The sequence below is a fragment of the Protobothrops mucrosquamatus genome, unplaced genomic scaffold (genome assembly GCF_001527695.2).
Source record: "Protobothrops mucrosquamatus isolate PMUCROS unplaced genomic scaffold, P.Mucros_1.0 scaffold4387, whole genome shotgun sequence".
NCBI classification, from domain to species: domain Eukaryota; kingdom Metazoa; phylum Chordata; class Lepidosauria; order Squamata; family Viperidae; genus Protobothrops; species Protobothrops mucrosquamatus.
Genome location: NW_015390300.1, coordinates 10641 through 24017, shown reverse-complemented (window position 1 = coordinate 24017; position 13377 = coordinate 10641). Strand labels below are relative to the sequence as shown.

Below are 13377 nucleotides of genomic sequence, written 5' to 3'. Positions count from 1 at the left end.
CCTTCCTTCCTTCCTTCCTTCCTTCCTTCCTTCCCTCCCACCCACCCACCCACCCACCTATCTTTCCTTATATTCCTTCCTTCCTTCTTCCCTTTTGTCCTTCCTCTCTCCCTCCCTTTTTATCCTTCCCTCCCTCCCTTCATCCTACCTACTTACCTTCCCTTATATTCCTTCCTCCCTTCTTTTATCCTCATCCCCCCTTTTATCCTTCCTTCCTTCTTTCTCCCCTTTCCCCCCTCCCTCTCTCCCTTCATCCTACCTTCCCTTATATTCCTCCCTCCCTTCCTCCTATGTATCTGCCTACCTAAGCTTATATTTCTTCCTCCCTCCCTCTCTCCCTTCCTTCCTTCTCTCCCTCTCCCTCCCTCCCTCTCTCCCTTCTTTTATACTTCCCTCTCTCCCTTCCTTCCTTCTCTCCCTCCCTCCCTCCCTCCCTCCCTCCCTCCCTGCCTGCCTCCTCTTAGACCTTCATGGGGGTTGCTGGGAGGTGCCCTCTTTTGATGGCCGCCTGTCGCCAGGCCGGCCTCTCTGTGTCGAGAGACGAGGGCTGACTGTCAAGAGAGAGAGGGTCCCCTTCCCATCTTCCTCCCCCCCCCACCCCCCAGCCCCATTCCCAATTAGCATTCCTTGGCGGTTCCCAGGACGCCTCCTGCCTCTCGGAGGCTCTCCTGCCCAAGGAGCCCCACAAGTGCAGGGGGGGGGGGTGTTGCGAAGCATCCCTCTTGCACCCGGCCGTTTTCTGTGGAGGCTGCATGTGAAATTCCTTTTGTTCTTCCTCCCCAATGTGTCAGGGCACGATAAGCATTTGTATTGATAAGAGCTGCTCAACACACAGGCCACCCACCCCCCCACGGCAGCCTTGATTTGCTGCCCGACGAACGACTGACGCTGGGAAAAGGCATCCTCCAGTGGCAAAAAAGGTCTTTGATCAAGGAGGCCAGGATTTTGGTTTGGTCCTTTTTTTTTGAAAAAAATAAAATTAAACTTCAACTTTGAGCTCAAGAGAGATGTTCCTCCTCCTCCCCCTCCTCTTTCTTCTCCTCCTCCTCTTCCTCCCCTTCCTTCTCCTCCTCCCTTCCTCCTCTTCCTCCTCTTCCTTCTCCTCCCTTCCTCCTCCTCTTCCTCCTCTTTCTCCTCCTCCTCTTCCTCCTCTTTCTCCTCCTCCTCTTCCTCCTCCTCCTCTTCCTCCTCCTCCTCCCCCTCCTCCTCTTCCTTCTCCTCTTCCTCCTCCTCCTCCCTTCCTCTTCCTCCTCCTCTTCCCTTCCTCTTCCTCCTCCTCTTCCTCCTCCTCCTCCCTTCCTCCTCCTTCTCCTCCTCTTCCTCCTCCCTTCCTCCTCCTCCTCCTCCTCCTCTTCTTCCTCCTCCTCCTTCTCCTCCTCCTCCTCTTCCTTCTCCTCCTCCTCTTCTCCTCCCCTCCTCCTCCTTTTCCTCTTCCTCCTCCTCCTCCTCTTCCTCCTCCTCCTTCTTCTCCTCCTCTTCCTCCTCCTCCCTTCCTCCTCCTAATCTTCCCATCCTCTTCTTCCTCCTCTTCCCTTCCTCCTCCTCCTTTTCCTCCCTTCCCCCTCTTCCTCCTCCTCTTCCTCCCCTCCTCTTCCTTTTCCTCCTCCTCCTCCTCCTCCTTGTTCTCCCCCTCCTCTTCCTTTTCCTCCTCCTCCTTCTCCCCTCCTCGTCTTCCTCCTCCTAATCTTCCCATCCTCTTCTTCCTCCTCCTCCTCTACCTTCTCCTCCTCCTCCTCCTCCTCATTATTCTGTACACTGCAATGTCCAAAGCAGAAATGAATAGCTTCATATTTTGGGCCGTGGTTCTGGAGATATTAAGACCATTGTTTTTCAACGGAGAGCCCCAAGCGCTTAGAATTCTGCCCACAGCTGCACCGTATTACTTTCTGAGGCCTGTTTGACTTGAATGTTAAAATCCGGGAACCAGAAGTGGCAGGAAGATTTTACACAAGGCAGGCACTGTATTATTTTTCTCTGTTTTGCCCATCTGGAAAGTCTGCGCTTCCAGCCTTGTCAGTCCTCCTGCACTTTTGCGGGCTATGTTAATTTATTTCCACACCTTCCAATTTTCCAAAATAGGGACCAGAAAATCCTGGAAGCCTTTTCTGTTATTGCCAGCTTCAAAAACACTGGCGTTGCTCTCTAATTTGATGAAATGAAATACACAAGGCGTGCCAGCCTAATAACTCGCAGCACAGCCAGCCTCTCCGCTCTGCGGTTGGTGGGGCAGGTTATTGCTTCTCTTCCTGTAAATTGACATCAAAATCTATTTAAACAAGTCTGTGGCAGGAGGGACTGAGCCCAGAGTAGTTCCTCTCTGTGGTCCTCCTTCTGCTCGCAGAAGTTTTAACGTGTCTCTAATTCTTTTCACTCTGGTTCTGTCAAGGGGGTTCAGGCAAGTGGGGCTTCTTGCAAAGTTAGAGAGAGAGAGAGAGAAGGGGAGAGAGAGAGAGAGAGAGAGAGAGAGAGAGAGAGAGAGAGAGAGAGAGAGAGAGAGAGAGAGAGAGAGAGAGAGAGAGAGAGAGAGAGAGAGTGTTAAACTATGAGTTCTTGGGATGGATGGATGGATGGATAAAGAGATGGAGGGATAAATGGATGGAGGAATGAATGAGGTGAGATGATGGATGCATGGATGGAGAGATGGAAATATTATTGGGTGGATAGATGCATGGATGGATGGATGGATGGATGGATGGATGGATGGATAGATGGATTATTGGGTGGATAGATGCATGGATGAATGAGATAGATAGATAGATAGATAGATAGATAGATAGATAGATAGATAGATAGATAGATAGATAGATAGATAGATAGATAGATAGATTAGATAGATAGATAGATAGATAGATAGGGATGGATGCATGGATGCATGGATGGAAAGATGGAAATATTATTGGGTGGATAGATGCATGGATGGATGGATAGACAGACAGACAGACGAAAAACTAGATAGGACTGGATGGATGGATGGAGAAATGGAGATATGGATTGTTGGGTGGATAGATGCATGGATGAGGTAGGTAGGTACGTAGGTAGGTGGATGGATGGATGGATAGATGGAGAGATGGATTATTGGGTGGATAGATGCATGGATGAATGAGATAGATGATAGATAGATAGATAGATAGATAGATAGATAGATAGATAGATAGATAGATAGATAGATAGATAGATAGATAGATAGATATGGATGGATGGATGGATGGATGGATGGATGGATAATTAGATAGGAATGGATGGATGGATAGATGGAGAGATGGAAATATGGATTGTTGGGTGGATAGATGCATGGATGAGGTAGGTAGGTAGACAGACAGACAGATAACTAGATACAAATGGATGGATGGATGGATGGATGGATGGATGGATAAATGAATAACGGGACAGAAAGAGAGAGAGACAATGGAGAGAGATGCTAGACAGACAGAGGGGGAAAGGTGATATAGTTGGATAGGCAGATGATTTGGGAGAGAGAGACCAATAGACGATATATGGCGTCTATGGCAAATGACACATCAGTTGGAAACGTGATAAGGTGGAAGGTCTTCCTTTCGCTGGAAATGTCTCAGGCGGGCTTGGACAATCCTGGCTGGTCTCTCGAACACCCACAGGGGGTCCTCAAACTTGACCACTTTAAGACTTGTGGACTTCAACTCCCAGAATTCCCCAGCCAGCCATGCTGGCTGGGGAATTCTGGGAGTTGAAGTCCACAAGTCTTAAAGTGGCCAAGTTTGAGGACCCCCTGTGCTAGTGGAGGCAAAAGAGGGCCTAACCTTGCACTCCTCTTGCAGGAGAGGGCATGACGGCAAAAGTCCTCAAAGGAGGAATGCAGACTCCCATCATCCACTGCGCTCAGCTTGTCTCCTGATGCCAAGATGGCCGGTGGGCCATTACTAGGGACCCTCCAATCCTATCTTTGATCCCAGCTGGCCTCTCTGTTAGTGCTACTTTAAAAATAAAAAATGCATTTACAGCTGTTGGTTTTTTTTTTTGTTTTTTTTGCTTATTTTATTTGGACCGGTTGTTTTTCTCTCGTTTTTAACGGGCTGTAGCCTGACACAAGATCTAAAAGTATTTTAAATAAATAAAATCCTCTTTCAGGGCTAGCCGAGCCGGCCCAAAGCAATTAGATTGGCAGCAGGGGGTGGGGGTGGGAAAGCCTTTTTTAATATATATATATTTATATATTCCGGAGGACCTTTTAATTCTCTCGTATTTCTGCTGCTGTCCTTAAGGTGTTTTATTTCCATGACATGTTTACGTTTTCCTTTCATCCCTTTTTTTTTCGCTTTGCGCCTCTTCTTAAAGAATAGTTGTCTTTAATTGATTGTCTTTGTGCCTTTGTGTGTGTGTGTGTGTGTGTGTATGTGCGTGTTGTGTTTTTCAAATAACGATTGCATAGATTTTATTTCTGCTTTTTAGCCACGTGGTGCTTAGTCAGTCTTGACGATAGGGGAATAAAATATTGAATAGTGGAATGTGGCTCAGGAACAGGGCTAGGCAGCCTTGGCTCTTTTATGACTCGTGGACTTCAACTCCCAGAATTCCTGAGCCAGCATGGGGGAAACTTTGACCCCTTTATGACTTGTGGGCTTCAACTCCCAGAATTCCTGAGGCAGTATGGGGAACTGTGGCCCCTTCATGACTNACTTCAACTCCCAGAATTCCTGAGCCAGCATGGGGGAACTGTGGCCCCTTCATGACTTGTGGACTTCAACTCCCAAAATTCCTGAGCCAGCATGGGGGAACTATGGCCCCTTCATGACTTGTGGACTTCAACTCCCAGAATTCCTGAGCCAGCATGGGGAAACTGTGGCCCCTTCATGACTTGTGGACTTCAACTCCCAGAATTCCTGAGCCAGCATGGGGAAACTTTGGCCCCCTTTATGACTGGTGGACTTCAACTCCCAGAATTCCTGAGCCAGCATGGCTCAGCATGGAAACCTCCCCCTTTCCCCTCAGCATGGCTGGCTCAGGAATTCTGGGAGTTGAAGTCCACCAGTCATAAAAGAGCCAAGGTTGCCTACCTCTGGCCTAGGCCTAGGCCGCTTTATGACTGGTGGACTTCAACTCCCAGAATTCCTGAGCCAGCATGGGGAAACTATGGCCCCCTCATGACTGGTGGACTTCAACTCCCAGAATTCCTGAGCCAGCATGACTCAGCTTGGAAACCTCTCCTTTTCCCCTCAGCATGGCTGGCTCAGGAATTCTGGGAGTTGAAGTCCACCAGTCATAAAAGAGCCAAGGTTGCCTATCCCTGCTCTAGAACAACACAAAGTCAACCTTCGGCTAGTTGCGTAATGGAAAATAATGGAGACACACTTGCAGATTGCAAGTAGTCCCCGAGTTACGACAGTTCACTTAGTGACCGTTCGAACTTACAGCGACACTGGGAAAAGGGACTTATGGCCGTTTTTCACACTTACAACCATTGCAGCATCCCCCGGGGTCACGTGATTCAGAGATTTGGCAGTTGACTCATATTTATGATGGTCGCAGCATCCCCCGGGGGGGGGTCACGCGATCCCCTTTTGCGACCTTCCGACAAGGCAAGTTAGTGGGGGAGCTTGTTTCACTTAACAACCGGTGTGACTAACTGACTAACATCTGAAGTGATTCGCTTAACGACTGTGGGAAGAAAGGTCGTAAAATGGAGCGAAATTTATTTAACAACTCTCCCGCTTAGCGGTAGAAGTTTTAGACTCTGTTATCGTCGTAAGTGGGGGAACCACCTGTGTTGGCCAAAATGGGGGGGGGCAGCTTTGCATCGCAGAGATTTTCCACCGGAGATTCATTAATATCTGAAGGTATTAGTTAATGGATCATTAATATCTGAAGGTTGTGAAGCTGTGAATTTTTCTAGAAGAGTTTTCTAGAAGTTTTCTAGAAGAGATTGGCCAGCCATTTGTCTGAAATGGTATAGGGTTTCCTGCCTGAGCAGGGGATTGGACTAGAGCAGTGGTTCTCAACCTGTGGGTCGGGACCCCATTTGGGGTCGTCCGACCATTTTATGGGGGTCGCCAAGCAAGGCTGTCCGCCATTTTTTTTGTCCGCCATTTTTTTTGTCCACCATTTTTTTCCCCTTTTCCGGCGGGTGCCTTACCTCCCTTGGGCTGGGCCAGCTGGTGGTCAGCCTGCTCCGTCTCTGCCGCTTGCCAGCTACGCCTCGGCCGGCGCAGGGGGCGGAACCACGCATGTGTGGCGCTCCCGGGCAGGGAAAGTCCTCGACTTACGACCGGTTGGGTAATCCTCGACTTACGACCGGTTTAGTCCTCGACTTACGACCGGTTTAGTCCTCGACTTACAACCGGTTGGGGTCGCGGCATTAAAAAGGTTGAGAACCACTGGACTAGATGATCTCCAAGGTCCCTTCAAACTTTAGAATGGAATGGAACGGAACAGAACGGAACGGAATGGAACAGAACAGAACAGAGGAATGAAAAACAGAACAGAATAGAATAGAGAAATGAAGAATAGAATAGAATAGAATAGAATAGAATTAACAATAGGAAAGAATTAGAACAGAACAAATAGGAATAGAATAGACTAGACTAGAATAGAATAGAATAGCATACTTTACTTTATGCCAGATTTTGAGAATGTTGTGTTTTAAGAGTATATTCATTTATTTCCGTATATGCCTAGAGCGCTGCCTTGGTGTGACGCTTTTGAGAAAATACGCTGGTTTATGTATTATTATAGGTCTGTTTGGGACTTGAACGTTGATTATTAAAATCTCTAAAGAACAATTCCCAGACAGGCATCAGGCAGAGCTATAATTGCAATTGCAAAACTTAATTTTGTTTTTCTTTTTTTTACAGATTGCATTTTCACAGCACAGTAACTTTATGGATCTGGTGCAGTTCTTTGTCACCTTTTTCAGGTACAGTAGCACTACACCCAATTATTATATGCTCATTGCATCAGGGGCGGGCTATTCATTTTCCCAAGGGTCCAGCTGAAAAATTGCGAACGGCTCTGAAGTTGGCGTAGGCATGCCCGGATCCACCTAGTTAAATTAGAAAAAAAAAAATACATAGCAGTCGCCTTCAAAATACAGGTGGTCCTCAGCTTACCACCACAATTCAGCCCCAAAGTATCCGTTGCTAAGCGAGGCAGTTTTTGCCCCATCTTACGACATTTCTTCCGCAATTGTTAAATGAATCGCTGCAGTTCTTAAGCTAGGAACACGGTTGTTAAGTTAAACTGGCTTCCCCCATCAACTTTGCTTGTTAGAAGGTCGCAAAAGGGGATCCCGTGTCCCCCCCCCCCGGGGCACGCTGTGACCGTCACAAATATGAGTCGGTTGCCAAGCATCTGAATTTGGATCACTTGCTGCTGCAAATGACCCTAAGTGTGAAAAACGGTCGTAAAACATATAAGACTAAAACATATAAGGAACGGCAGCTGGAATTGGGTTTAATGAAGAGAAGGACGAGGGGGGACATGACAGCAGTATTCCAGTATCTCAGGGGCTGCCCCAAAGAAGAGGGAGTCAAGCTATTCTCCAAAGTGCCTGAAGGCAGGAGTAGAAGCAATGGATGGAAACTAACCAAGGAGAGAAGCAACCTAGAACGAAGGAGAAACTTCCTGACAGAACAATTAGCCAGTGGAACAACCTGCCTCCAGAAGCGGGGAATGCTCCAACACTGGAAGTTTTTAAGAAGAGACTGGATTGTAAAAACAATCCACGCAGGCTGGACGTGGACAATCAAAGGGCCGGATGCGGCCTGGGGACCGTAAAATGCCCAGATCTATATTATACGATGCTACACAATATTATCGGATGCGACATAGTCTCTCTGAAATCTGTAATCTTCCTTGTTTTAAAGAACATAAAAAAATAGAAGAAAAAAACTGGATTTTTAAGGGAATATGGGGTCTCTCTTCCTTTGCATCAACCTCACAAAAAGTTGTCGGACTCAGGCTTGGCATCTGGAATGTGTGTGTCAACCTGCTGGGGGAGAATGGAGTGGTTCCTTGCAAAAATAATAATAATAATAATGGTGGGTTGCACCACCACTGTAAGGTCATCCATCAGGGATCATAGAATATCAGAGTTGGAAGGGACCTTGGAGGTCATCTAGTCCAACCCCCTGCTCGAACATAGGGAGACCCTATGCAATTTGAGACAAGTGGCTGTCCAGTCTCTTCTTGAAAACCTCCAGCGTCGGGGCACCCACAGCGTCTGGTGGCAAGCCGTTCCACTGGTTAATTGTCCTCCCTGTCAGAAAATTGAATCTTGAGCTACTAGACCGGTTCAAAATCCGGATGCTTTTGACAGGGGAGCCCAAACTCTGCAGCTCTGCTATTTTTATTTATTTATTTATTTATTTTTTGCTATCTAAAATAAAATCTCCACCAGCTTTGCAGCTCTTGACGGAGAACCGCTGCCTCCATGTGGCAGGTTGCAAAAAAAATAAAATAAAATAAAAAATAGGTGCAGGACCATGCAAATTACGGCAAGGTGGGTGCCAGAGAAATCACCTGCTATAAGCATGGCAGAAGCAGCTTTCCAAGATAACAGCCAAAATGAAAATCAAGGAGTTTCTAATGGCAAATGGAAAAGAAAAACACGTGGAAGTCTTGTACGGAATTTAAATGTAATGTTCTATTTATTTGAGGCGTTCCATCAGGCCCAGCTGTGGGAAAATAGGATCCGGGTTAGTGAGTAATCATCTTTTGTAATCATTCACACCAGAGGGGTCTTCAAACTTGGCCCTTTTATGGCTCGTGGACTTCAGCTCCCAGAATTCCTCAGCCAGGCATGCTGGCTGAGGAATTCTGGGAGTTGAAGTCCACAAGTCATAAAAGGGCCAAGTTTGAAGACCCCTGGTATAGACTTTAAGAGGAGTGGACTTCAACTCCCAGAATTCCTCAGCTAGGCACGCTGGCTGAGGAATTCTGGGAGTTGAAGTCCACAAGTCATAAAAGGGCCAAGTTTGAAGACCCCTGATATAGACTTTAAGAGGAGTGGACTTCAACTCCCAGAATTCCTCATCCAGCGTGCCTGGCTGAGGAATTCTGGGAGCTGAAGTCCGCCAGTCATAAAAGGGCCAAGTTTGAAGACCCCTGGTATAGACTTTAAGAGGAGTGGACTTCAACTCCCAGAATTCCTCATCCAGCGTGCCTGGCTGAGGAATTCTGGGAGTTGAAGTCCACACGTCATAAAAGGGCCCAGTTTGAAGACCCCTGACCCAGACCTTGCCCTTGTGCTTGCAAACCTCTCCTTGAGTATGGCATTAGATGTACATCTACAAGGCTGCCAATTTGGTCTGGAGGCTAAGGCACATGTCTAGAAAGTGGGAGACGGTGAGTTCTAATTCCGCCACCAGGAGATAGTTCTATTCCCGCTTTAGGCATGAAAGCCAGCTGGGTATGTTTGGGCCAGTCACCAGGAGATTGTGAATTCTAGTCCCACTTTAGGCATAAAAGCCGACTGGGTGACTTTGGGCCAATCCCTCTCTCTCTCAACCCAACCCACCTCACAGGGTCGTTGTGGGGAAAATAGGAGGACCAAAGCGTGTGGGATACGTTCACTGCCTTATTGGGTTTGGTTTGGTCAGTTTTGCTGTGTTTTCCTAACGTCCAAGCAGATCACCAAATTTATTTTTCTTCCCTTCCTTCTTTTTTCAGCTGCTTCTTGTCTCTGCTCCTGGTGGCTGCCGTGGTTTGGAAGATTAAGCAAAGCTGCTGGGCCTCAAGGAGGAGAGAGGTGGGTCAAACTGACGCAGTTACCACTTCCGGCAATGATCTGCGCGGTTTATCCCCGTTTCCGGCTCCCTTTTATTTCCTGAAGAGAAGCGACCTATTTTGCTTTGGGTAAAAACGAGCGTCCGGTCTTTGTACGCAGCCAGGCAGGAGAAGAAGGGCCGAGCGCTCTCCTTCCTCGCACTCGCGCCCTTCGTGGTCCTTGACTTGCAACCGTTAGTCTAGCCACGGTTCAAAGTTACAGCAAGCATGGTAAAAAAGCGACTTATCCCAAGAATGGTTTCGCCAGCCACACGGCCAAAATTGGCCCCTTGGCAACCGGCCTGTGCTTTAATGATGGTTGCAGCATCCCAAGATTGCCCAATCGCGGTTTGTGACCCTTCCTGGCCAGGTTCTGACAAGCAAAATCAGCGCGGGAAATGGATTTACGTATGGTACTAGGCGCAGGCGTTCACTGAACAAGCGTAGCGGGAAAGGACACGCAACTGGGTGTAACTCAATTGGTTAAATGGTTAAATGTGGTCATAAATTGAGGACTACCTTTGCATATCAAAGAGAGTTTGGTCTAGTGGTCAAGGCACCAGGCTAGAAAGCGGGAGACGGTGAGTTCTAGTCCCGCCTTAGGCATGAAAGCCGGCTGGGTAACTTTGAGCCAATCACCAGGAGATGGTGAGTTCTAGTCCCGCCTTACACATGAAAGTCAGTTGGGTGACTTTGGACCAATCACTAGGAGACGGTGAGTTCTAGTCCCATCTTAAGCATGAAAGCTGGCTAGGTGACTTTGGACCAATCACTAAGAGACGGTGACTTCTAGTCCCGCCTTATACATGAAAGTCAATCGAGTGACTTTGGACCAGTCATTAGGAGACAGTGAGTTCTAGTCCCAGCTTAAGCATGAAAGCTGGGTAGGTGACTTTGGGCCAATGACTGGGAGAGCATGAGTTCTAATCCTGCCATAAAATTGGGTCGGTCCTGTGGGTGACCCATTTTAGGACTATCCCGGTTTACGATTGCAATGGCAAGCTCCATTTACAGTCCTTGAGGACTAGCTGTACGTATAACCTCAAGTTCCTTGAAAAAGATGCAGGTTATTTCCAGGGTAACTCAGTGTAGTACCAGGTGTGTAAGTATTTGGCCTAATTTCTCCGCTTTGTTTTTATGTTTTGTTTTCCTATCTTTTGTTTTTAAACTTAAGCAATATATAAATGGCACAAACAAAGAGATTGAAGACGGCAAAAAGAATAACAGTGTAAAATACAGATGAAAGTGGTCCTTGAGTTACCACCACAGTAGGGCCCAAAATTTATGTTGCTAAGTGAAACAATTGTTAAGTGAGTTTTGTCCCGTTTTACGACTTTTCTTGCCACAGTTGTTACGTTGTTAAGTGAATCCCCCCCATCGACTTTGCTTGTCAGAAGGTTGCAAAAGTGGATCATGTGACCCCGGAACACTGCGACCGTCGTAAGTATGAACCGCTTGCCAAGCGTCTGAATTTTGATCCCGTGACCACGGGGATGCTGCAACGTTCGTAAGTATGGAACAATGGTCCTATAAGTCCCTTTTTCCAATGCTGTTGTAACTTTGAATTGTCACTAAACGAATTGTAATTCACTACAAATAAGCCAAGAGCTCTAGAATCTCATATAGATTATGGTTTTCCAGTATGTGGTTAATTAGTTGTGAGTGACAGAATGTATTACGTCACTTTAAAAAAAATTAGAAATTGCTCTTAGACTCGGAAATATGTGACTAGGAACCGTGGTCAACTCGGTACAAAATTAAGAGGTATAATTAAGGAATCAGTGTGGCCAAGCCAGTCAAAGTGGAATATCCCAGGAAGTTAAAAATATAGACTCCATATATATAGAAAAATCAAAATTTTGAACGGCACAACGCTGTGCGTCAAATTATAGCCCCGGCATGCTTTCCAGTTAGAATTCAATTCCACCTCAGGTTTAATTTTAAGATAGGAAGGTATTCTGGAAATGGAAGCCAATTCCCTCATTTCATACGATACCTTTGGAGCAATTAATAAAATTAGTCCTCGGCTTACAACAGTCCCGTTTAGTGACCGTACAAATCGGCAGTGGAAAAAAGCGACTTATGTCTGTTTTTCGCACGGTCAGGTGATCAAAACACAGCCGCTTGGCCACTGACTCGTATTTATGACGGTTTGCGGCGTCCCCCGGGGTCACACAATCCCCTTTTGTGGCCTTCTGACTAGCAAAGTCAATGGGGGAGGGAGCCGGTTTTGTTTAACGACCGTGTTACTGACTTAAAAACTGCAGTGATTCATTTAACAACGGTGACCAGACAGGTCGTCAAACGGGACCAAAAAAAATCACTTAACCAATGTTTCGATTCGCGGCATCAATTTGGGGCCCAGTGGTGGCTGTGTAACTCGAGGACCACCCGTAGTTTCAGATCAGAGTTGGCAGACGGCAGGGCTGCGCCAGGGGGTTGGGCTAGATGGCCTCCGAGGTCCCGTCCGACTCTGCTGATGTTCTAGGAGAGAAACGATCCTGGGAGGCTTTAATCCAATCCCGTTAAAGCAGGCTTAGAATGCAGGAAGGTCGTAAAATGGAGCCCAGCTCCCTTAACAACGGTCTCGCTTAGCCACGGAAACGTTGGGCTCCGCTGTGGTGGTAAGTCGAGGACTTCCTGAACGTACAAAGCTAATTCAGTGTATTTTCTATGCAGCCTTGTGGGTCCAAACGTCCTTCTCACACACACACACACATATGTGCACAACCCTGCCCTTCTCTAGGGCATTTGACCAAATCTTTGCAAGATGGAGCATCAGTTCCGCTCCCAAGACTTCCGCCGTTTGAATGAAATATCATATTTTATGGAGGGGTTTAATTGCCACGTAAATTGACTCTATATTACCGCCCCAGCTATACCTGCCACTTAGGTCTTAATTACTCTTTTTTTCCTCAAGATACTGATATTGCGCCGTTCCCCGCGATTGCCATGGCTACAGCCGCGTAACCCAACATTTGTTCACTTTCAAACTGTTTCTCTTCCCATTGGATTTTTTGACGTGTTTCATTCTCCAGCCGGCTCTGGTTTTCGGAGGTTTTGGTACGAGTGGGCGCCTTGGATTCAGGAAAGGGGATTTATCGGTCGGAGAGAATATTGGTAGCCCAGGGTCGAACGGGGGGAAGGGGGTCCCTGGTGCTCTCTGAGCTGGGTGGTCTCCTTGCAGGTAACGTCGTCAGTGCTGGAAGGGAGTGGGGTTTGCCAGGAGGAGGAGGAAGAGGAGGAGGACTGTGGAGTCCTTGTTGCTTTCTCAGCTTGATGGTTTTCTTGCAGACATCTCACTACCAAACTAGGCTACATCATCAGTGCTAGAAGGGTTTGCCAGAAGGAGGAGGAGGAGGAGGAAAACTGTGGAGTCCCTGTTGCTTTCTCAGCTTGATGGTTTTCTTGCAGGCACCTCATTACCAAACTAGGCTACATCATCAGTGCTAGAAGGGTTAGCCAGAAGGAGGAGGAGGAGGAGGAGGAGGAGGAGGAGGAGGAGGAAAATTGTGGGGTCCTTGTTGCTTTCTCAGCTTGATGGTTTTCTTGCAGACATCTCATTACCAAACTAGGCTACATCATCAGTGCTAGAAGGGTTTGCCAGGAGGAGGAGGAGGAGGAGGAGGAGGAGGAGGAGGA

General features: G+C 47.3%; 1 protein-coding gene across 1 annotated transcript in view; it reads left to right on the top strand.

Annotated features, from left to right (window-relative positions):
* The window catches only part of ATRN (attractin), a gene marked incomplete at both ends in the record, with an annotated part of 93109 nt that extends 83391 nt beyond the window's left edge, over positions 1-9718 (top strand). The window contains 2 exons of the mRNA XM_015828296.1: positions 6825-6886; positions 9640-9718. Coding sequence (XP_015683782.1) covers positions 6825-6886; positions 9640-9718 — 141 coding nt within the window. The remainder of the gene's footprint in view (positions 1-6824; positions 6887-9639) is intronic.
* Positions 9719-13377: the final 3659 nt, after the last annotated feature.